Raw genomic sequence first — 23,194 nt, 5'->3', positions numbered from 1 at the left:
TGTCCTGGATATTCAACCATCAAGACATGTGTCATTTAGGAATATGGTACTGACACCTGCAAGCGTGCCTGAATTTACAATCCCGTCACTGTGCCCTGGGAGACAGCAGACACTAGCAGTCTGGAATGCACGTCGACACACTATGCCACGGTCGACACATCCATCGTTATTAGTCCGAACACTGACCCGCTGCTGTCCGTTCTCAGATATGGATGATCTCGAGAATCACGCTGTTTCGGACCCAACGACACGAGCTGCAATGTCCTTACCTCACCTTAGCAAAATCACTACTCCATATGGATTTGTCACACTTGGGGAAAGCCCATGCGTGCGTAGGAGAGAATCATTGTTTTTCGAGGAAAATAAACATGCAACTTATTTAACTACACATGGACCTCTGGACTCACAGAACAAGTCTTTCGCAGATGTTGAAAAAGTGGTAAAAACGGCATCTGGCGAAGATTCTGTCTCCCATCTGCAAGATTCTTGTAATTATTCGGAATCTGAGAGGTCCACTCATTTTCCCAAAAGATCCGAACGAAAAAGATGGCTAAAATGTTTACTTATCCCTGGCATCGGTAAAGTCATTTTATCTTATATAGAGGCTATATGAGAAATAAATACGTCCTTATGTTTGCACCTAAACCTGACATTTCAACACATGCTGTCTGGTTTTGACATTGTACTGTAAAACCCATATAATGTTTCTGATATATGCAAATAAATGATATTTCGAGGCACTAATATTATGTAATTTGATAAAGGGACATCATCACACATAAGTCTTGGAGGAGACACCTTTTAAACTGAACTCATGGGACTGGAACAATATTTTAATATTGGGCCCTAGCCACATTATACATGTAATCTGAATAAATACTGTATTTTTACTGGGTCCCACATTTCACATGGCATTGGACTCTCAATGCTGTAAAAATATACATTTGTTTCTCATCAATGCATATTAATACTGTGTTGTATGATGAATGCACTGAACATTCAAAATGATAATATTACGCGAAAATGACAGACTGCACTAAATCATCTTTTAATTGTTTACCAATGTGCCACATGGATGTTTTTGATGTAAATATCAAACACTGGTGACTTAAAAGAAGTTTCAACTATTTTAGGTATTTTTAGAGTAATGCCTGACCTGAATTATTAAAAGTGATACATATATACTATATACAGTATATATAGCAACTGTTCACTCAGGGATAAAATTCAGACAAAGTTGTCTGTAGATGCACATGACAGGTTTGGCAACTCTTTTCTCTTTAAAGGAATTGATAGTCAATGATCTAAACTTAAAATGGGCTGTGCATGTAATTGATCTTTAGGCAGGTGCTGTTTATTTGTATGTCTCAGTATTATGTCATGTTATGTGTCCTGCTGTCATAGGTCTGTGGGGTTCACTAAAGATATTTTTTGTTAAACCTTGAGCCAGGCAGCCATTCAGCAGGGTAGATTAACCAGAGAGAAATGCGTCTAAATGGCTTGAGGAAAAATGCATGTGTGTGCAAGACTCTGATCAGCCAGAACAGAATCTGGGTCCAAACAGTACAATACAATAGTACAATGCAATACAAATTTATATTGTTATTGAAGTAAAATAATTTTAAATTGACGGCATATTGTCTTCAACATATGAATTATGAAAGCTAGGTGATTTTTAAATCCCAGTAATAAATTACATTACATACAGTATGTCGTTAAAGTAATCATATTAATCTAGAATTTTTAAGCCTAGCATATAATACACAAATAAAAAACATGAAATGCAACTTGTCCACCAGGGGGTGATAATATAACGCCCATACGCTCAGCTCCATTTACATTTGCAATAACAGCAAAGCTTGTGGCGATAACATAATACAAAACATATTTGACTACATACAGTGCTGTGAAAAAGTATTTTCCCCTTCCTGATTTTTTGCCACCCTTGGCGGCAACAACTGCAATCAAGCGTTTGCGACAGCTCGCAATGAGTCTTTCACATCGCTGTGGAGGAATTTTGGCCCACTCTTCTTTGCAGAATTGTTTTAATTCAGCCACATTGGAGGGTCTTCGAGCATGAACAGCCTTTTTAAGGTCATGCCACAGCATTTCTATTGGATTTAAGTAAGGATTTTGACTAGGCCACTCCAAAACCTTTATTTGTTTTTTTTTAGCCATTCAGAGGTGGACTTGCTGGTGTGTTTTGGATCATTGTCCTGCTGCATAACCCAAGTGCGTTTAAGCTGAGGTCACAAACCGATGGCTGGACATTCTCTTTTAGGATTTTCTGGTAGAGAGCAGAATTCATGGTTCCATCAATTATGGCCAGTCGTCCAGGTCCTGAAGCTGCAAAGCAGCGCCAGACCATCACACTACCTCCACCATGTTTGACTGTTGGTATGATGTTCTTTTTATGAAATTCTGTCAGTTTTACGCCAGATGTAACGGGACACACACCTTCCAAAAAGTTCAACCTTTGTCTCATCAGTCCACAGAATATTTGCCCAAAAGTTTTGGGGATCATCAAGATGTCTTTTAGCAAATGTGAGACGAGCCTTTGTGTTCTTTGTGGTCAGCAGTGGTTTTCGCCTTGGAACTCTCCCATGGATGCCATTTGTGCACAGTCTCATTCTTATTGTAGATTCATGAACACTGACCTTAACTGAAGCAAGAGAGGCCTGCAGTTCTTTATATGTAGTTCTGGGATCTTTTATGACCTCCTGGACGAGTCGTCGTTGTGCTCTTGGAGTAATTTTGGTAGGCCGGCCACTCCTGGGACGGTTTACCACTGTTCCATGCTTTCTCCATTTGTAGATAATGGCTCTCACTGTGGTTCGCTGGAGTCCCAAAGCCTTAGAAATGGCTTTGTAACCCTTTCTAGACTGATACATTTCAATTACTTTGTTTCTCATCTGTTCTTGAATTTCTTTAGATCGCGGCATGATGTGTTGCTATTTGAGATCTTTTAGACTATCTTCAGTTTGTCAGACAGGTTCTACTTAAGTGATTTCTTGATTCAACAGGTCTGGCAGTAATTAAGCTTGAGCATGGCTAGTGAAATTTACCCCAGTTATTAAATTCATTACAGTTAAGTCATGATTTACCAAGGGGGGCAATTACGTTTTCTCATAGGGTCAGAAATGTTTGGATTGTTTTTTCCCTTAATAAATAAAACCATCATTTAAAAACTGCATTTTGTATTTACTCTGGTTTTCTTTGAGTAATATTAAAATTTGTTTGATGATCTGAATCATTTAAGCATGACAAATATGCAAAAATACAAAAATAGGCAAATACTTTTTCACAGCACTGTATATACAAAATTCAGACTTTGACATCTACAACAGTGCTGTACACAGTTATGTAATTGTGTATTTGGGCAAAGGAACTGTCCAGAAAGCTCGGCAAGAGTCATTAGGTCTCTGCTGATCCAGTGGAGTGTTTCTCTCTCATTTTTACAATGTCAATCGCTCTTCTTGATCTCTCCCAGAAGCCAGTAGGTCCTCATCTTTCCCTTTCCCTTCATCTCAACATCTCCTCTCAGCTCCAGCTGGAAGCAGTTGAACTCCTCCAGCACATCTCGAGTGGCCGACGACATGTGGATCTTCAGAGCTGCGGGATAACAGTGTAAGAATAATTACAATGATATACTAGAACAACCCGATTGGTCGAATTCACTAAGAAAGTAACTGAACCTCATTTTCTTAGACACCCACACAATTTAATAAACTCTAGACACAACAAAATTTATAATGGATATAAGGGACACACTGCCTGTACAGCCCTTATGTACCACTAGGACGGCCTTGGCAGAGGATGCATGTTAATCTTCTCCTGCAGGGAATAAATTAGCAACTGTCAAAATAAATCTCTTTCCTGATTGCAATTTGCTGTGCCTTTGTTGTCTGTTATCTAAACCAGGCTAATATTTCTTGGCCCGGTTTCAAAGATAGGGCTTAGCTTAAGCCCGGACTAACCCTTAGTTAAATTAGGATAAATAAGCTATTTTTATAAAAATCTTTGATCAACTTTGTTTAGTTTTTGTGAATTATTATTGATAACTGGTGTGTTGATTAAACAAACCCAGCCTAAGGGCCACTGTTCAGATATCTAATAATTCTAAATGAAAAAGGCTAAAATAAAACAATCCACCAGAAAAACATATGGCAGCTGCAGAGCAAATGGTAAGTAAATTGAATTGTCTTTAAAAAAAGGTACTTCTGTACAAATCTACATCTTAATTGTAATGTTTAAAGTTTGTGTCTTCCGTTCCTGTCTCACACCTCCATTTCTAAAACCATACATTTTTTATGGGTTTGGATCAGTATATGAAACCCTTACGTTCTCCATTAGATTCCATACGTGATGATGTGTTCACTGTATCTCCAAACAGACAGTAGCGAGGCATCTTCAGTCCAACTACACCTGCACAAACAGGGCCTGAAACACAAACATGCATATACACATAAGAAAATAATTCCGTTACGTTAAAACCATGCATGCTAGTCAGATACAATACAAAGTTTGTCTATAATGATAGAGTTAATTGATTAATAGTAGTAGGAAAATAGTAGAAAAAAAATCTTTGTAAATGTCTTTGTACTGTTGAACACATCAGAAGATATTTTGAAGAATGTAGGAAAGCAAACAGTTCTGGGGCACTTTTGATTTCCATTGTCATTTTTCCTCTTATGGTAGTCAATGGTGGCCAAGAACTGTTTGGTTAAACATTCTTCCAAATATCTTTCTCTGTGTTCATCAGAACAAAGAAATTTATACAGATTTAAAACAACTTGAGGGTGACTAAATGAAGACAGAACTTTTATTTTTGGGTGAACTGTTCCTTTAATGCAGCGCATTACAACCAGATGAGAGATTCAAACTGAAGTATAACAATAGTGAAACATGTAATGGGACAGTTCATTAAAAAAAATGAAAATTCTGTTATCATTTATTCACCAGTAGTATCACTCTTACCACTGTGGATGCCAATTCGTAATTTGAGCTGCTCATCGGGTCGGTGACGGATCTTAAATGTTTTGACAGCCTCCAGCAGAGCAAGAGACATGTGTGCGATCTCGCGACCGTGCAGTTTCCCATTTCGTACCGGCAATCCTGAAACCACCATGTAGGCATCACCTATTGTCTCCACCTATGAGCCGATTAAAACAAAACCACCGGAGGAGGAAGATGTTTTAAAGGAAGGTACTACAGATGAAAAACAATGTATTGTATTTATTTGACAGAAACTTTGCAATATGAAACACAGACACCAAAAAAAAAACTGGAACTATGCAACACCTCAATAAAGCCCATGTAATTTTGATAAAAGATTACAAAAACTTTTTTTTTTTTGACTTGCATGGATGAATTTGCCACAAAACTAAGTAAATAGGGTCAGTTTTGAATTCTTGGAAACTTTAAAACAAAAAGTACCATACAGTTCTAATGAAAACCCCTCTGATAATGACCAGCAGTATTTTTTAAGAAAAAAGTTGAATTAGGTGCTATACCTATTACGAAACATAAGACCTCGTCTATAGACCACTTTGCAAGATGTAAACACTAGCCCAGAAGCCCTTTCGGTTTCAGTATTTATTTATTATTTAAATCTTACATATATTGTTAAATCTTAAACATATATGTTTAACACTTTAAATTTATAATATAATAATATTCGTTTGGTTGTATTTTGTTAAAACATTTGTTTAGTGAATCAGGAAGTTCTTCTGGACCAGCATTAAACCAATGTTGATTACGTCATCCCAAGTGGTCTATCTGATAAGTAAAATTTGACAAATATAAAAGTTCTGTCAGTTGCACAATTCTGCAGAAACTCAACAAAATGAATTGATCAAACGACACATTTCATTTGGAGTAAACCTATACAGAGCATATAGCCTGATATATGGTGATAATGTCATTGTAAAGAGAAGCTGCAATACCTTGTAAACGTCAAAGTTGTCTATAATGGCATCAAAGCAGGTGTAGAGATCATTGAGGAGTGTGACGACCTGCAAAAGACACAAATAAACACTTAAGAGTTTGAGGATCAAGCACAGAAACATCATAATTGTTCTCTGGTCCAGGTGCGGGTTGTTGTACCTGCATAGGTGTGCTCTCTGCTGACAGAGCCGTGAAACCCACAATGTCACTGAAGTAGATGGTGACAGAGTCAAAAGCTTCTGCCTGCACCGTCTCGCCCCTCTTTAACTGCTCTGCCACTGAACTAACACACACAAAAGAATTACAGTAAGACACCTATGTTTTACAGTGTATTTATTTGCTGTGTATACTGTGGGGTAATTCTGACTGACTGAGGGAGGATCTGGTACAGTAAAGCTTCCGCCTTGCGTTTCTCCTCCAGGTATGCTTGAGTTCTTTCCTCTACCAGCTCCTCCAAGTTATTAGCATATTGCTCCATACGAGACAAAAGATTGTCCAAGATGTTACTTCTGTGCTCTCTGAAACGGAGAGAGATAGGGAATAATGAACAAAGAGAAGGAGGAAAAGTGTTTTTGAACTATGAACGTCAGGTCCTCTTTTGAGGAAAAGGACCTTAGATTTACATAAAGGACAAAATGTTGAAGTGTCGGAAACTGTCTGAAGCAAGCAATGGATGGAATAATGTGGTATAGTGATATAAAAAATTCTGCACTGGCAACACAAAGGTTGTAAGTTTGCCACCTAACTTAAAAGAGATTTTCCATGTGATAAGTGAACAGTTACATGATTTTTACTGTGAGAGAACACAATGTGACAGAAACAGAGAGTGAGAAAAGACAGACCTGTTTTGTTTGCGTAATAACAGACTAACATGATTGAACTCTGGTCTGTCTGATGGTTCTTCGGCCCAACAGCGCTGCATCAGCAGGCCCAGCTCCTCGCTGTGAGACTGTGTGTTCACCGACGGTCGTAGGTACGGCCATTCACCCAGAGCTACGCGGTCCACAATCTCTACACACCAAAAGAGAAACAACAGTTATTATTACCACAAACAATCATAACGTTTTTCCCAATAGCCAGATCTATTTCAGCTCAATTCTACGTAAACTGTCTGCTGGCCTTATTTTACCTGTCCTTCTGTGAAACAAAACCCCCTGACAGCTCTTCAGATTTCAGGCCATCATTACAACAACACAATATGTGTGTGTTCGCATGTGTGCCACTGCTGCCAGGTTGATTGGATGACCAAAGGCTGTCGTTTCATTGGTCGACCAGACCATCATTTTTGCAATCTCATTACCAGGGTGGTCAAATGTAAGTGTGCCGCTGGAGATTGATATGATCTCTTCAGTTGTGTAATAGAGCAGGATGGCGTCAACGCTTAACACACAACCCCTGTGAGGGACCAAACATCTGTTACACACGTATAGTTTATCACAGCGTGTACACAGAATGTTGAATTTTAACTAAATCAATTCTCAGTAGTGACAAAGTCATCCAACAGCAATGTGAAAGACTGACAGCATGACAAAACACATGAAATCTGTGATAAAAATCGAGGTTATCCCGTGCTTAATTAGTTAATTCCGAGGTGCCGGAACAAGGGGGTGTGTCATATCAGTGTGCCAGATTAGGGTTAGGATTAGGTGTGGGGAGGGATTAGAATTAGCCAATCAGACTCCCGTGTTATTGAAGGGGGTGCATAATCTGGCAGGGGTGAAATTTTCGGCACAACACCGGAAAGTTAGTGGGGTGGGGACAAGTAACGGAATGTGCAATCTCTGATGGGTTTTCTATCTAACTATTGATTATTAGATGTTTTGAAAATGTGCAATCCTAAATGGAAGATAATATCAGAATTATCAAAGAAATGTAACGTGATGGAAACAGTTTATTGTCATAATGATGATGTTGTGAATATCTGTGCATGTAAACAAATAAAACACGGCCCTCAACATTTGTGTAAAATTCCGAAGTTTTTACAGTAAACTTAAATTACACCTGAGGGTGCAGGTGGAGGCTGCCGTGTATAACGTTAGGCATATTAAGCATTTAATCATCCGTTAACCGTATTTCAAAAATTCACAAATATCTCTCTTTGAAGTGTCCATCATGACAAGTTCCATTCAATATAGTCTTGGATCTTTGAGTTCAGCTCATGAAAAATGGGGGCAAAAACAAAAGTGTTGCGTTTATAATTTTGTTCAGTGTATAATGCAAAGCATGCGACGCAAATAAATATACACGGAATATTTGACAATTAACAGATTAACTAAACGAAAGGGAAAAAACGGTGACAATATGCTACTGAGTTTGGTTCAGTTTGTGAGGCATGCGCTCCACAAATAAGTTAAAGGAAAGGAGATGACATATCGCAAGTTTTCTTTATTTTTCAAAAGCACAATGTTCTGTTTTTAGTGCAAGTGTGTACACGACTAAAAGTAGCTAACTTTGCAGTATCTAATGACATACTCATAATCAGTTTGACCATAAATCATCACAGTTTTTTAATTTGGTTTTGTCGTTATAACAGCTCAAGCGATTACTTGCACGCACACACAATATTCCAGCATCTCAAACTTGACAGACTGTTTATTATCAAAATAAAATAGTTATTGCCATTATAGTTATTTATTATACATGCTTTTAAATTAAATTTATGCACGCAACAGTTCAGCACAAACGTTTCCCATTAGCGCTTGAGGAGCGGGATCTGCCAAATTGAGGTGCCGGATCGGATTTCGGCACAAATTAAGCCATGAGGTTATGGCAAAATTTTTTAGAACTTTTCCTAAATACATGCACAAATATTACTTGTTTTCTTTGCAGTTTTTGAGGTGTGAAAAAATAAAGAGCATCTTTTCTGTTATTTTGACCTGTTTCTCCAGTTTTCATTTTCTGCAATATAGAAACAACATTTTTATTTCAAATTTGGGAGAAATATTGTCAGTCATTTACAGAATAAAAAAAAAAGATCATTTTACCTAAACACATAGCCTACCTATAAATAGTAAATAAATAAAAAAATTGGTCTTTGAAATGGTCTCTCAATTTTTTTCTGCAGCTGTATTTTTTTGGCTTTAATATTTGTATTGTGTGGTAACCGCTTTATAAAAGTGATTTTATATAAATCACAGTTGAAGGAGTTGCAGTGGTTGATTTATCTAAAATGTATTCACGATAAAGCATAGCCTCTCCTGCTGCTCATGTACACGTGTTTATGTGAGAAAAAGTCAGCCATTTAGTGTCTCTGAATTTGACATGAAGTGACAGTGATTTATACAGCTTTTCTTTCCCTGCATTTAGTCGCAAATTATAGATTCAGTAACCGGCTGCATCAGGAGCAGGAGTGGAAATGTTTTAGCATCTGACTGTGTCATGATTCTCACATTTTATGCTAATTGGAAACCAAGTAAAACCAAAAGTAATTGAATTGCAAAACTGTGACATGCAAGTATGTTTAGGAAGACACAAAATAACTCAAAATCAGGATGTTATGAGCAAAATATGAGCTCTTCACCCTGTAAGGGTTGTTCTCCACAACCAAGAGTGTTATAAAGAGGGTGTGTAATAGATGTGTGTACAGTATGTGTCAGGCAAGAAAATGTCAAGTGTGTTCCACTCACTGCCAAGTGACATTTATGGTGGATTGGCAAATTAAGAGTGTAAACATGGCCTGAGTGTGTTGTATGTAGTTTTATGTATCTTAAAAGGATCATTCATGTGACTATAGGACAATATGGATGTGAATGTGCGAGGGATGTAAATGTACGTATATGTTTGCGCAAGACGTATTTGAATGTTGACTGTTTGTGTAAGTGTATTTGTTGACCTCTCTCAAGAACCCGGTTCATTAGTGTCTGTCGTTCTCTGACACTGCGAAGGCTCTTGAGGATAATTTGTGTGAGAGCTTCGAGATTTACCGAAGGCAGGGTCATGCTTCAATATCTCAGAGAGTCAATATTTAATAGTGTACTGGAAATAGATAGAAAAACAAGTTTTCCAGTCTCCTCAAGCTCTGACGGAACAGAACGTTCCAGACCCCAAATCAAACATGGAAGATCATTCAAATTGGTAAGCACACGAACACACCTTTTCCTTAGCCATCAGGCTAACCAGATGTATTTTTATTAATCAGGAGAGATAACAAAATCTGACTAAGCTTTGGAGCTGAAGGTCAAAAACATGATCAAGATGAAGAGGATTTAGGTCGAAAGTTTAGGTTAACGCACATAGATCTCATGACCCCTAACCTTTGGGGCTGATTGAGTCTCCCTCCAGATAAAAGACTCCTCTGCGCAGTGCCACCTCCTGAAGGATGATCCCGAAACTGTAGACGTCACCCTTCTGCGTGCCTCCTGGAGGAAAGCACTCCATCCTTAGCAACTCTGGAGCCATCCATAGCTTACCTGCACATACACACAGACAGCTGACTGACAGTAAACAACAGAGATGGTGACTGAGGTTTGTATCTATGTGACAGGCATGTTCATGTGAAGCCGTTTCAAAGGTCACTTGACTGACGTGCATAATAAGAGTGGGCGTCCTCCGTGTCCGACTCGGTCCTGATGCTGGACAGTCCGTAGTCTGTGATCTTTAGCACAAAGCGATTGTCCACCACACAGTTTGATGACTTCAGGCTGCCATGGGATACAATCACACTGTTATGGAGGAAAGCCATACCCTGCGGGGAGAAGCAAATAAGAAATAATTGAAAGCAAGAAAGAGAGTGGGAGACATATATGCAAGAAAATATGAATGAAAAACAGCGAGGGAAAAATGATGGATAAAATCACATTACAATAAAAAGCAATGTATACCTTCACTATGTCACTAAGAAGTGAATATTTGAACATCCACTCTAGTGTGATGCTTTCGTTCTCCAAAATGTCCTGTACACAAAATAAATGCAATAATTTTTTTTTTTCCTAAAAGGTAAATGCAAATGTCAAACAGTTTAAGTTTTAAATAATAGAACAATACATTTACAATTATAAAAAGTGCTTTAAACATCTAGTATACATTGTTTGCAGATTGATTTGATATTTTGTATTTATTCCAATGAAATTCATTTACACTTTTTAAGTTTTAAAAGTCTCCAAAAAAGTGTATTTTGGGGTCTACTGTACAAACAGATTTCCTGCATGTTTTCTTGAGGCTGTGTGCATGCCGTTGCTGTCCTTCTGAAACCTTGTATCTCCATATTTTGTGATTTTTTTTGTTTGTTGCATAAATCATTATTATTAGTCACCGTACGTATATATTTATCACTGGGTTTTGCAAATATCTAACAAATAAACGTATTAAAAATTGCTTGTCAACTTTGACAACACAGTATTTAATCGTTTTAAAAGTACAGTGTTTTTTCCATTTCCAAAAAAACTATTTTGGACATCCAAGGTTTCAGAAGGACAGTGACGACATATGACATATAGGATTAATTATGAGACTGTAAATTCATGAGTGTGTTTTGTACCTGCAGGCTGCCACGAGGACAATATTCAGTGACAATACAGATATTGGGCGGGTCAATGCAGGCACCAATAAAACGGGTCAGATGCTCATTCTGCACATCTCTCATCTGAAAAGACACATTATGATTTTATCATAACACTTAAACCTCAAATACATTTGCATAAAATACACTTTTAAGTAGTTTATTTTTATAAGGGTCATATGTTGAGTAAACAAAACATCATCACACACTCACATGTTTCAGTTCAAACAACACTTTCCTGGTCAACTCGATGCGCTTTCTGTTGATGTATTTAATAGCCACAATGTTTCCCTGGGGACTTAACAGGCATACAATCATGTTACATTGGCTCTGGGGCATCATATGTACATTTTGGAGAAGGGTTTAATATGCAAGTAACAGGTTAACCAAAGCAAATACCTTAAAGTAGCCAGTCTTAGCAAACACCTGCAAATTACCATCAGCTGTCAGCAGGGATCCGTAGTTTGAACCTCTCTGTAAAGAGTCAAATTAGTTTAGATTGACTGTAATAAAACAAAATTAAAAGTAAAGAAAAGAAAAGACATTTGAAAGTATGTGTGTGTGCTACCAGAGAAAGTGTTAGTTTGCTGCCAGTGCTCCTCATGGCTTTCTCCAGATTGCTCATATGAACGTCCTCCCAAGCGATTCTCCATAACTGAGCCACCAGCTCCTTCTCTAGTTTCAACTTTCTGTGTGTATATGCATGTGTGTGTGTTTAGATTTGTAATCAAGTGACGTCCCAAACACAACAGAAGTTTCTCAAAGATGTTTAAAAATGAGCAAGTATTAATCAAGTTCTTCTTCTCACCTGTATATAAACACGGTCACAGTGAAGATGATGACAAGGATGAAGAAGATCACAATGGAAATCATCTGGTGCATTGCGATGGTTCCTACAAAGAGAAAGTGTAAATGAGTTATAAATGGCTATAAGCTGCTGGACCTGGATCACTACAGGAAGACTGTTCGATACGCACGTGTTAGACAAGCTGGATTGTCCTTCTTAAACCCGCAGAGGGGTACGTCCAGTGGAATCTCACCACCGGGCCACTGGACGGTTTTCTCAGGCAGAATCTCCATCTGTTTCTGAGAACCATTATACACAGCTACAATCTGTTCCACAATAAAAAATAAACAAACATTCTCAATCAGTCAAATTTGATGCATGATTGGTTTTTATTAAGGTCTGTTACTGATATGTGCTGTTACTACACCGATATCTGACAAAAAGCATTGTTCTCTTTTGACAGTCATTCAAAAGTTGACATGTATTTAAAATATATATGCATGTATATATATGTATATATATGTGTTAACAGATTTTAAGAGGTCCTTTTAAAGTACTGCTATTGATATGAACAGAGAGCTCCAGGTAGCAGACCATGGTTTCATTCTTTTTTTATAATATGATGAATTAAATGTAAAAGAAAACCAGTGATAAATGTTAGACCTGATGGATGATTTTAACAGACAGAACACAGCAAAAGGAAAAGACAGAAAATATGTAAGTGTTAAGATGCACTTGAAACTGAACTGAAACAGACACAAAAGTTCAAGCTGACAGACTTCAGGAAGAAAATTACAAAGACAAGCCTCAGTCAGACACCAGCTGAGATCTTTCATATCTATTCAGCATCTATCCGGTGCACACGCACAAATAAAACATACTCTTGAGTCTCCGACTGAATGAATATCCTACAATTAACATTACTACAGCTGTGTCTTCTAATTACCAATCAAGTGTCTTTCAAAATGTGTGTGTTTTCTGATTTAAAATAACACCACCGATCTGCCACTTGTTTGCAAGATTCAGGTGTTATATTCTGATTCATTAGCCTGTAACAAAGGAAAAACAGTTTGGTTGACACACACACATATTTTCAGCAACAGAAAGATGAGATTGCATTTCATCACTTTATTGTCCATTCAAACGGAAAGGGCACATGCAACCTCAGACCAAACAAATAAAAATATCAAAAATAGTTTGCCTATATGGTAAATCAGTTTACTGTGTGTTGAAATTATCCAATTATATTAAAGGTAAACGTGTTTGTCTTAAATACTGCTGCAGAAATAATGCATGTCTAAATTTGGCCATTTCAAAGAGTACCACTTTCTGCAGATCATTTTTGCTTGAAACAAAAAAAATATATTACTCCAAAATCAAAAATTTCTCCCATAAAACACAAAAGGAGTTATTATCAAAATGTCAAAGTTATTCCTCTTTCTACATGGTGTTCCCAATTCCCAGTTCCCAAGTTCAGCTGCAATTTTGCTTTAGTTATTTTTGAAAAGATCAAATCGGGTTTTGAATGACAAATAACACTAGACTTGCAGTTATAAGCAGAATGTATTATTATGTACTAACCTTGAAAACCCTCCAAAGTGTTGCATGACGCCCTATTAAGAAACTGACAACTGAGGTGTGAAACAGGTGAGAAAGGTGAGCGTGTGTGAACATCACTGACCTGGAAGTTGCCGCTCTTGGTGTCAGTCATGTCCCACAGGGCAAAATCAGTCTCTCTGTCTCCATTCTCATCAATTTGCACCAGACCAGTGACACCTGGGCAAAGGAAAACGTGTGTGAGCTCATGTGTGCTAGGGTGACAATGTGGGACACCATTGAAAGGTGGCGCGAAACTGTGATATAATAACGGAATTAAAACATTTTGATATAATTTTATATACAATTTGTTATTCAGTCCATTCCAATTACAACATAATTAAGGCATACAGTAGATAAAATGTTATATAACATAAAACAATTTTAATGACGATTTCAATGAAAGGGTCACTGTCTCTTTAAATAACGTGTTTCTTAATGTGACAACTAAAAACCAATTGACTGATGAAAATGCAGGACCTTTTCTCAATATGCGACGTGCGTGACAAGGGGTGAAAATGCTGTGCGGTACAATGCAAAGCATGACGGGTGGTCACCCTAATCTAATGTGTGCGTGTAAGCTCACTACATCAAATTCACACCATACCCCTGACAGAAACATTACCTGCGATAAAGTGCTTCAAAGACCTTGACCTGCTCCAGGTTTAATGAGCTTTTACAGAGTAATTTAGGGTTTTTACCAGAGTTTTGGTCATATGTGTAGAGTAAAGTAAGACAAGACAATCAGCAAAACATCAGCTGTAAACATGCGTTAACACTGAACACGTGTGTGGGTAATAATTCTGATATTCATTAAATGTGATTGTGTCTTTACACATATTAACACTACTGGGTATCACCCACTTTGCCGCATTATGAGTAATCATAATGATTATAATCACACATGACAAATCAATGCATTCACTGTAAACTGTATGTGAGTGTTTGATCAAATCTGATTGAGACTCTTGAAAGCTTCACATTCTGCCCGATGGTGGTCAGATGCGTTCTGTAATTTCCTGTGAAGGCCAATCACCTCTTTAAATGGGCTACAGATAAAGGCTGAGCCCAGCTTAAAGGAAACACACAATGACATTTAGACTGATATGAAAAGCTTAACCGTTATCAGAATGGAAATGTCAACGCTGTACTGAAGAAAGAGAGAGCAAATGAGAGAGAGCGAGAGAGAGAGAGAGAGAGAGAGAGAGAGAGAGAGAGAGAGAGAGAGAGTTATGACCTGAACTTGATAATGGTTTAATTCATGAGTTCACTGTTACGAAAGATAACATAACATACACACCAACACAATTAGGTCTATTGATTATTAGCATTGTTAAGGTTGTGTAAAGATCTCTACACATCAAAATGCAAGGCAAGAAAGACCCGACTATTTAGGAATTAAAGGAGCAATGTGGAGATTTTAGCGGTGAGGTTGTGAATTGCAACATATGGCTCACTCCACCCCTCCCTTTTGAAGCACTATGGTGGCTGACACAGAACTAAGATCTCGTCACGTTTTCTCTTCTTTGCTGAAGGATATAATGTATTTACAAAACGTGCTCTGTAGAGCAGTTTGTCCGTTTAAGGCTGATGTAGAAACAAACATGGTGAATTCCATGTTAGGGGACCAGCGGTGTATGTATGTAGAGTTTCAGGATATAAATGCCTGAATGAGCTTCATTTTTACAAGCTCCAAATCAATACATGCTGGTAAAGATGAAAAAAATCTTGAACACTTATTACTTCACATACAGCCAAACACAAACACACACACACACGCACACACACACACACACACACACACACGCACACACACACACACGTGAACACTCATGTACACACTGAATAAACATCTTGGGAGAAAGATGACTATTCAATCTTTTTAAAATACAAATAATCTCAACTCCAGAAAAAAAAAGATATTAAATACAGAAATATAAATGCATGCTATTGAGTGAAGTGAACTGATGTATCAGTGTAACAAATCTTATTCCATTACACTTAACTAAAAAATCTACTGTTCGATTGCGATTTCTAGTCTAGTCTGAGCAAAAATGTTCAAGAAAAGCTGAGATGGAAGAAGTCTGGCCCTGCTTGATGCGTCTCAGTCAGACCTCTAGTTTAGTTCAGGTCTCTGTAGAAACGCACCTGTCTGTGTGTGCAGCTGGGCAAACAGACTATAGATATAAGTTATAACAGTATTACTGAAAGCAGATCCCATGGCAGGGACATCTGCTGACTGGGATCATATTAAGACACTTGAGATCATATCACCCGAGATTAATATTGATGGGGATAAAAACAAAGCCTGCAAAATACTTATTTGTGAAAAATGAACAGTGGATTTCCATGTACTTCGGTCACCACATCACCCTTGACAGGGAAAGAGCTCGGGAAGAGAGAGAGATGAAAAGAAGCAGTGGCTGAGGGAAAAGAGGGAGTGGAGATAAACAGGTAGATGGACAGAAATAGAACAGATGTGGGAATGAAAGGACCAATATGGAGAGAGAGTGAAAACGTATTAAAAAGGAATCTACATGAATGAGCAACAGTGTGACTATATTGTGTAACATGTTGTGTGTAATTGGATGTAATTGTCTCATCTGTGTAATTCATTTCTGCTTGATCACAAGATGGACAAGAACAGATGATGACACTACCATACATTTAAGGTGAACTATTCTAAAGAATTAAAGAATGAATAATGCATGAACAAAAATGACGTAGGATCGAGTAGAGCGCATCTTTTTTCATTCATTAGACCTTGCACATAAACACACAAACTCAAACACAATCACGCACGTGCACACACACACTCTCTTTCAAACAAAGACCTAAAGACACATCTTATATAAACTGTATACTCAAACATACGGGGGCACACTTGTACGAAGAACATATACTGTAAACACAATACAATATAAGGTCACACGGTGTGCACATGCAACAGATTTATAAAAAGTTACACAACACCACACTACAGTCTCTTTGTAGTATTTCAGCTCAGCAGCTGTAGGATATCATGTGAAGACCGTTCAGCTTGTGCATGAACCTTGATGTTAAGTTTGTGATTTATTATGCATTTTTAAACATGTGACTGAGACGTCATCTGCGCAGCGTGTGTAAACATACTTTTCTTTCAACATAAACTTGACAGAAGTCACATTATATTTCTGGGAAGTGCGTCATCGGATTAGTCTCTGTGGGGAGCTTCTCTCTGTAAAAAGACTGTAATGTTAGACTTTGTTCCGCAGGACCTATTTATACATTCTTTGATACTGCGGGAGTGACCGGGGCTAGTTGTCACACAAAGGAAATGAAATGTTGCTGTAATTTCCTGTACAAAAAGTATGACATCTACAAGTCCTATTCTGTTGGAATAGCACAAACCAAACAACATCTCAAAGACAAAAGAAATTATTTTTCTTTTCTCTCCACTATTCGCGGACAGATTTCTAAGGTCTGCGACAAAACCTCCGGATCGCGACCAAATCGGTGCTCCTTTTGGTCGCTGAAGCTCGTTCAGTATAAGCAGGTGTGCAACGTGATCTGGACCTGTCTCGAGCTACGATATTTTCAAACCTGTTTGATATTATCGCCAAGTGATCTCGTTGTGTCTGACAGTGTGGAACTAATCCAGCCAATCACAACGCAGAAGGTTTGCATCAAATTATTGCGTGGAGGAATTAAAAACTGCTGGCATGTATTAATTAACACAGAGTGTGTTAAATGGCTAGTACAACAGACATAAAGCTATTTTAAACTATCCTAAAGCAACAAGTCTGTATAATGGAATTTAGAAAACACTTCAATGTTTCACGCTCCATTCCAGTGGAACGCACCAACAACTCATTTGCCATCCACCATCAAACTAGAAGTGTTCACGATGTGGGAGGTGTTTTCGCTGTTGGTCCTTGACCAAAGTCTTGTTGTTAGCGCGCTTTGTCTGCGTTGTGTTGTGTAGTGTGCGTGCTGCTACAACAAGAAGATGAAGGATGACAAGAAACCTTGTTTTGTAGTGTAAGCCCCATAGCAATTCAAGTAGTCTCAAAATCCCGTAGTGTCAGCTCAGCTTAAAGTAACTGAGAGAAACGGCTGAACACACATGTAGCCTAGAAGACACACACATACACAAAGCAATTAACTTGCATCAAGTATCCAGCTTAAAGGGATACTTCACCCAAAAATGAAAATTCTGTCATCATTTCCTCACCCTTGAGTTGTTCCAAATCTGTATACATACAGAAAGATATTTGGAAGAATGCTTATAACCAAACAGATCTTGCCCCCCATTGACTCCCATAGTAGGAAAAATTACTTTATCATTTTTTTGTACTGTTGAACACAAAAGAAGACATTTTGAAGAATCTAGGACAGCAAACAGTCCTGGGGCACTTTTGACTACCATTGTATTTTTTCCTACTATGGGAGGCAATGGGGGCAAAATCTGTCTGGTTATAAGCATTCTTCCAAATATCTTTCTCCGTGTTTATCAGAACAAAGACATTCATGCAGATTTGGAACAACTCGAAGGCGAGTAAATAATGACAGAATTTTCTTTTTTGGATGAAGTATCTCTCTAATACACACAGCGCCCAACACACCAAAGCCAGAAACTGATCCCAACGCATACTCATCCTAACACACAAAGCAATGCAGCGCAACACAGCTGGTATGAGAAGATAAAAAGGAGTCAATTTATGACACATTGAACAATATTCCTTTTCAAATTGTCTGACCTTTAACCATCTGACTTTCTCAACCTCCCGAGAGTTGCAAAGCAAGATTAGTATAACTGTTTCCTCAGTAACAGAGTGTTAGACCACAGAGACCTTTGTGCAGCGTGTGACCTCTACAGAAGTGAAGAGACTTCTGTCATTGATGTTCATTAATTGAGAAGTTCTCACTTTCTCGGATCTGAGAGCTTATCGAGCCTTTTCAAAGACGAATCAACATCACATGAAACATTGTATTAAAGCTTAGATACGTGGAAGAAAGACACATTCCTGCCAATGATATCTGATCATCATCATCATGGCGTGACAGCTCCTCACATAAACAGATTTGCAGGATTATTCAGTTTAATTTAATTTAATTTAGCATGCCAATGAATACATTTTTTAATTCAAAATTTAATTATAATTTGATTAGCCAAAAAGCATGTATGGAAGCACATTTAAAAAAATCTAAGTTGCCTTGTTTAACTTCAGTGATGAGACATGGGTGGATTTTACGGTTTCAACTGCATGCTTACCATGATAGGTTCGGTTCCACATTCTTTTTGTGACAGACTCTCCTGAGGGTCGGCCGTGTCCTTCTGAAAGACTCTCATTTAAAGCGTGGCAGTACAACATCAGACCGTCGTAGAAACCACCTGCGATGATGTTCATCTGAAATGATAATGAAAATATACAAAACAAATCCATTAGCGCATGAAACCTTACACTCTAAAAACAACACATTTTGTGTTCACAAAACAATATGTTAAAATTAACACACCCATTTTAAGAGTGTTTAACCATGACCATTAAGTCTCTTCAAAGATTACATAAATGGGCAAGTCCAGTGTTGATGTGACATCTTCAGTCAAAACTTGAAATATAAGTCTAGAGAATGTATTTATTACCAATATATTGAACCATCTGTTTATATTTGACTATCCCCCAACAATAGACAACCTATTTTTGCAAATAAAATGTACATACCACAAGCAATAATGCATTTTTTATGTGCCTATTTATGAGGAATGTACCATTATGAATGTGACAATTCACCTACCTGACTATAGAAACAAACAAAAAAATGCTGTAAAAACTTAAAAAATAAGTTTTTAAGAGAGACTTCACATGGGTTTTTAAACAACCAAATATTGACAACTGAACTATCAGTACGATGAAAATCTCTGGTAAAAACTAGATTTTCTTCATTTTAAGCATGAATTTGGCCAAATGTATAGCTATAACAGAGGTACAGGAGAAATGTCTAAGACTGAATGATTTGCCATTACTGATATTTAGGCATTCTTATCCTGTTATCGGAGCAGATGTGGAAAACTGTCTGGATTCTTCACAAAAGCGTGAACAGGGAGACAGATAAACACTTGAGAGTGGTTAGACTAAGACAATCTCAGATTCAATCAGAAACAATGGCGAGGGGAAAATCCACAAAGCCTCAGACAAATTAAGACAATCAGACGCACTCATACTGGCCGTTCTGCCGAGAGAGAGCCGTGATAAACCCCACAGTGTTCCTCTGCAGGGGTCTCTCAGAAACATACCCCATAGCAATCAGAGTGATTTAGAATACGGGTAAAGACAGGAATCGTGTTTTTCAAATGTAAAGCATCTCACAGTCAGACTGAATCGATGCAACCTCATGCATCACAGAGCAAGAGATTAGAAAGAACTGTCAGAAGAACTTTTAAGGGATGTTTAATAAACATGTATGAAGTTCTACCATTAAATGTCATGCTACATGGCATATCTACACTACAAAGCAAAAGTTTGGAAATACATATTCTTTCTTTATTTATATTCTAGAGAAATAGAAATATAAGAAATAGAAATAGAAAGAAATATAGAAGTGGAGAAATATAAGTCAATTTATCAAAACTATAGAGTAGCACAAATGTAAATGTCAGGATTATGTAACAAATAAAAGCATCTAAAGTCAGATCTAATATATATTTTAGGATCTTCAAACTTGCCACCCTTCTTGGTATAAGAATCTTGGTATTTTTGCATTCAGCTTCTTGAGCTTTTTAAAGAGAATTTTAGCATCGGCTGCTTTTTCTTCATTATTTGGTCATCCATTTAAAAACTTTTTTTTTATAATTTAAGAAATTGATATGTTGGCACAATTATATTTTTATCTACAAAAGTAATTTCAAATATTTAAGCATTAATTTTTTTAAGATTATTAGAAACATTTCAGTCAAACGTTTCCAAATGATTTTTTGTTGTTGTTTACCTAGTTCCTTTGACACAATACTGAGCAAATATTAAAGTAACAAGTGCATGTGAATTTAAATCTGATATATTTCTTTTGGGGAGGGGGCTTTTTTATGCCTTTAATGATAGAGTACAGTGGAGAGGAGACAGGAAGGCATTGGGAGGAGACATGGGAGCAGGGCCGTCAAAGGACCACTGAGAATGGGAATCGAACCCGGGTCACCGTGAGCACATTGGCGCTATGTGTCGGCGCCCTAACGACAAGGCTGTCGATGTAGACAAATCTTAAATATTAATAAATATAGAGATTTCTACTCATAACTCACTAATATATTTACAATTATTATTATTTATATACCATTTGATATCTGAAGCGCAACATTTAAAAAAGCACATACATGAGGAATCGTTTAAATAAACTCATGGATTCCTGTTTGAATTTGCTGGCAGGTTGGGTTAGTTTTGACTGTCAATTTGACTGTCAATCTGTGACTGCAGTGAGTCTGCAGTGGTTGATTCAGATCAACCTGTTATTACACTGAAAGCCTCAAGTTTGATTGATGGAGAGCTTGAGTTCAGCGAAAAACAGTTTCTGCCTACATGGCTGATTTTGTGTGTACAGTATGTTATTTTGACAGATGAAAGTAAATGGTGAGGTTTTCTGAAAAGACATAAATTACCTCTCTGACCCTCTAAACTCCCATAAAAAGCATAATATGCCGCACACATGTGAAATCGCGCACTGTACAGTACTGTACATCCTCCACACATAGAAACCTTAAAGCGTGTTTAATAAATGCCCTACTGTATAATCTTCAGATGGATGCTGCCATTAAACACTGGTAAACACTGCATTAAATTCATATTCGGAGCCTCACGCACACAGACAGATATGTCATTTTTTATGACCTTTACCAAGGTAGTACATACAGTATGGAGAAAGAGAGAAAGCAACAGTGCCTCAGTTGCCTGTCTGGACCTACTTTATTCTCAGTGTGTTTCCCGTTGATGAATAGATGACTATGATAGAAAAGGCTGTAAACACATAATGCACATTGGCAGAAAAACATTCATTTGAGGCAGGTGAGTATCTTTAAGCTCCTAATAAGACGATCTGGCTGCAATACAGGCGCAAGTTTTTAATTATTTTAAAAATAAAAGGAAAGAGACGAAGGATTTAAGCATAATATGCCCAAAGCATAAAAGTGTGCAATTTATGAATCAGACACACACACAAAAGTGAAGATTTCTCTTACCAGCGAATCCCCCACTGTGAAGTTAAACATCCTTTTGGCATCTGATTTCAGATCAGCAACAAATTCCTGGTACTCTTGATTCTGGGGCTCCAGGTAGGTCAGAATTTTCACACTCTAAGAGGCAAACATACAATTCTGATCACACAAAATATTCAAAAGAGTTACATGTGAAATACAGATACAGTTACATTATCAATGTATTAAATGTAAAAACAAAAACTAAAGTGTTATGTATGTATTAAAGGGATAAAAACATTCTGTGATCATTTACTCACCCAGAAGAAGTCCAAACCTATATAAATTGTTTTGTTGTGCTGAACACAAAGAAAGATATTTGGAATAATGTTTGTAACCAAACAGTTCTGGGGCACTATTGACTACCTTAGTAGGAAGAAAAACTACTATGGTAGTCAATGGTGCCCCAGAACTGATTGGTTCGGAATTATTCCTTTAATTAATGTACTACTATTTCCCAAATGGTTTGGTATTTTGTTTATCTTGGTGAACAATAGACTTGTTTCGATAGTCGGTGTCACAGGTGTTACACGGTGTCCACCCTTCTACCAATTACATCACTTGTCCACTGCCGCACCGACCCCCACCGTCATTTTGAATTTTTATAGTAATAAATCACTTAGTTAAGTTAAAGGGGTCATATGGCTCGAATACCTGTTTTTCTGTGTCTTTGGTGCGTTATAAGTTGCCCATACATATATTAGCAAAAATTAAAATGTCGGAACAGAAGATGCATTCTATCTAAAAGCGAATGCTCACCCAGACCTGACTGAAACGCCTCGTGTAACCACACCCTCACAAATCTACGTCAGTTCGTGGTATGATTTGACTAAGACCGCCCCAAATGTATACGCAAGTAAGGTGGGCATACCTGTCAGTACAATTTCATTGGAACCTGATGTTCCAAATATGGTAAGAGGCGTTACATTTCCACCACACGCTTGCAGTATTCGACCAATCACTACGCATTGGTTAACTGGCCAATCATAGCACACCTGTGTCGCAGCAAAGATCAGCAGCAGGAGTCAGATTTTATTCGTCATGTGAGGAGAGTGAAATGCTGACTGACAAGATGATGGCGGAGGCTTTTCTGTCAAAGAACATGCAGTAGAATATGCAGTAAGCAGTAAGCACTGTCATCAAGGGC

The 23,194-nt window shown here is 37.6% G+C and overlaps 1 protein-coding gene across 1 annotated transcript in view; it reads right to left on the bottom strand.

The window, feature by feature from the left end:
* Positions 1-2,051: 2,051 nt before the first annotated feature.
* The window catches only part of npr1b (natriuretic peptide receptor 1b), a 37,424-nt gene continuing 16,281 nt past the window's right edge, over positions 2,052-23,194 (bottom strand). Inside the window, 19 exon segments of the mRNA XM_057341139.1 lie at positions 2,052-3,612; positions 4,342-4,440; positions 4,978-5,152; positions 5,946-6,014; positions 6,106-6,229; positions 6,318-6,464; positions 6,789-6,957; positions 10,200-10,355; positions 10,471-10,630; positions 10,767-10,838; positions 11,423-11,527; positions 11,657-11,734; positions 11,843-11,917; positions 12,012-12,132; positions 12,252-12,336; positions 12,421-12,556; positions 13,912-14,006; positions 19,081-19,216; positions 22,033-22,146. Coding sequence (XP_057197122.1) covers positions 3,464-3,612; positions 4,342-4,440; positions 4,978-5,152; positions 5,946-6,014; positions 6,106-6,229; positions 6,318-6,464; positions 6,789-6,957; positions 10,200-10,355; positions 10,471-10,630; positions 10,767-10,838; positions 11,423-11,527; positions 11,657-11,734; positions 11,843-11,917; positions 12,012-12,132; positions 12,252-12,336; positions 12,421-12,556; positions 13,912-14,006; positions 19,081-19,216; positions 22,033-22,146 — 2,265 coding nt within the window. The 3' untranslated portion in view covers positions 2,052-3,463.

This window comes from Triplophysa rosa, linkage group LG8 (assembly GCF_024868665.1).
Source record: "Triplophysa rosa linkage group LG8, Trosa_1v2, whole genome shotgun sequence".
NCBI classification, from domain to species: Eukaryota; Metazoa; Chordata; class Actinopteri; order Cypriniformes; family Nemacheilidae; genus Triplophysa; species Triplophysa rosa.
Note: the sequence above shows the minus strand (reverse complement) of the source record. Positions and strands in the feature narration are given on the sequence as shown.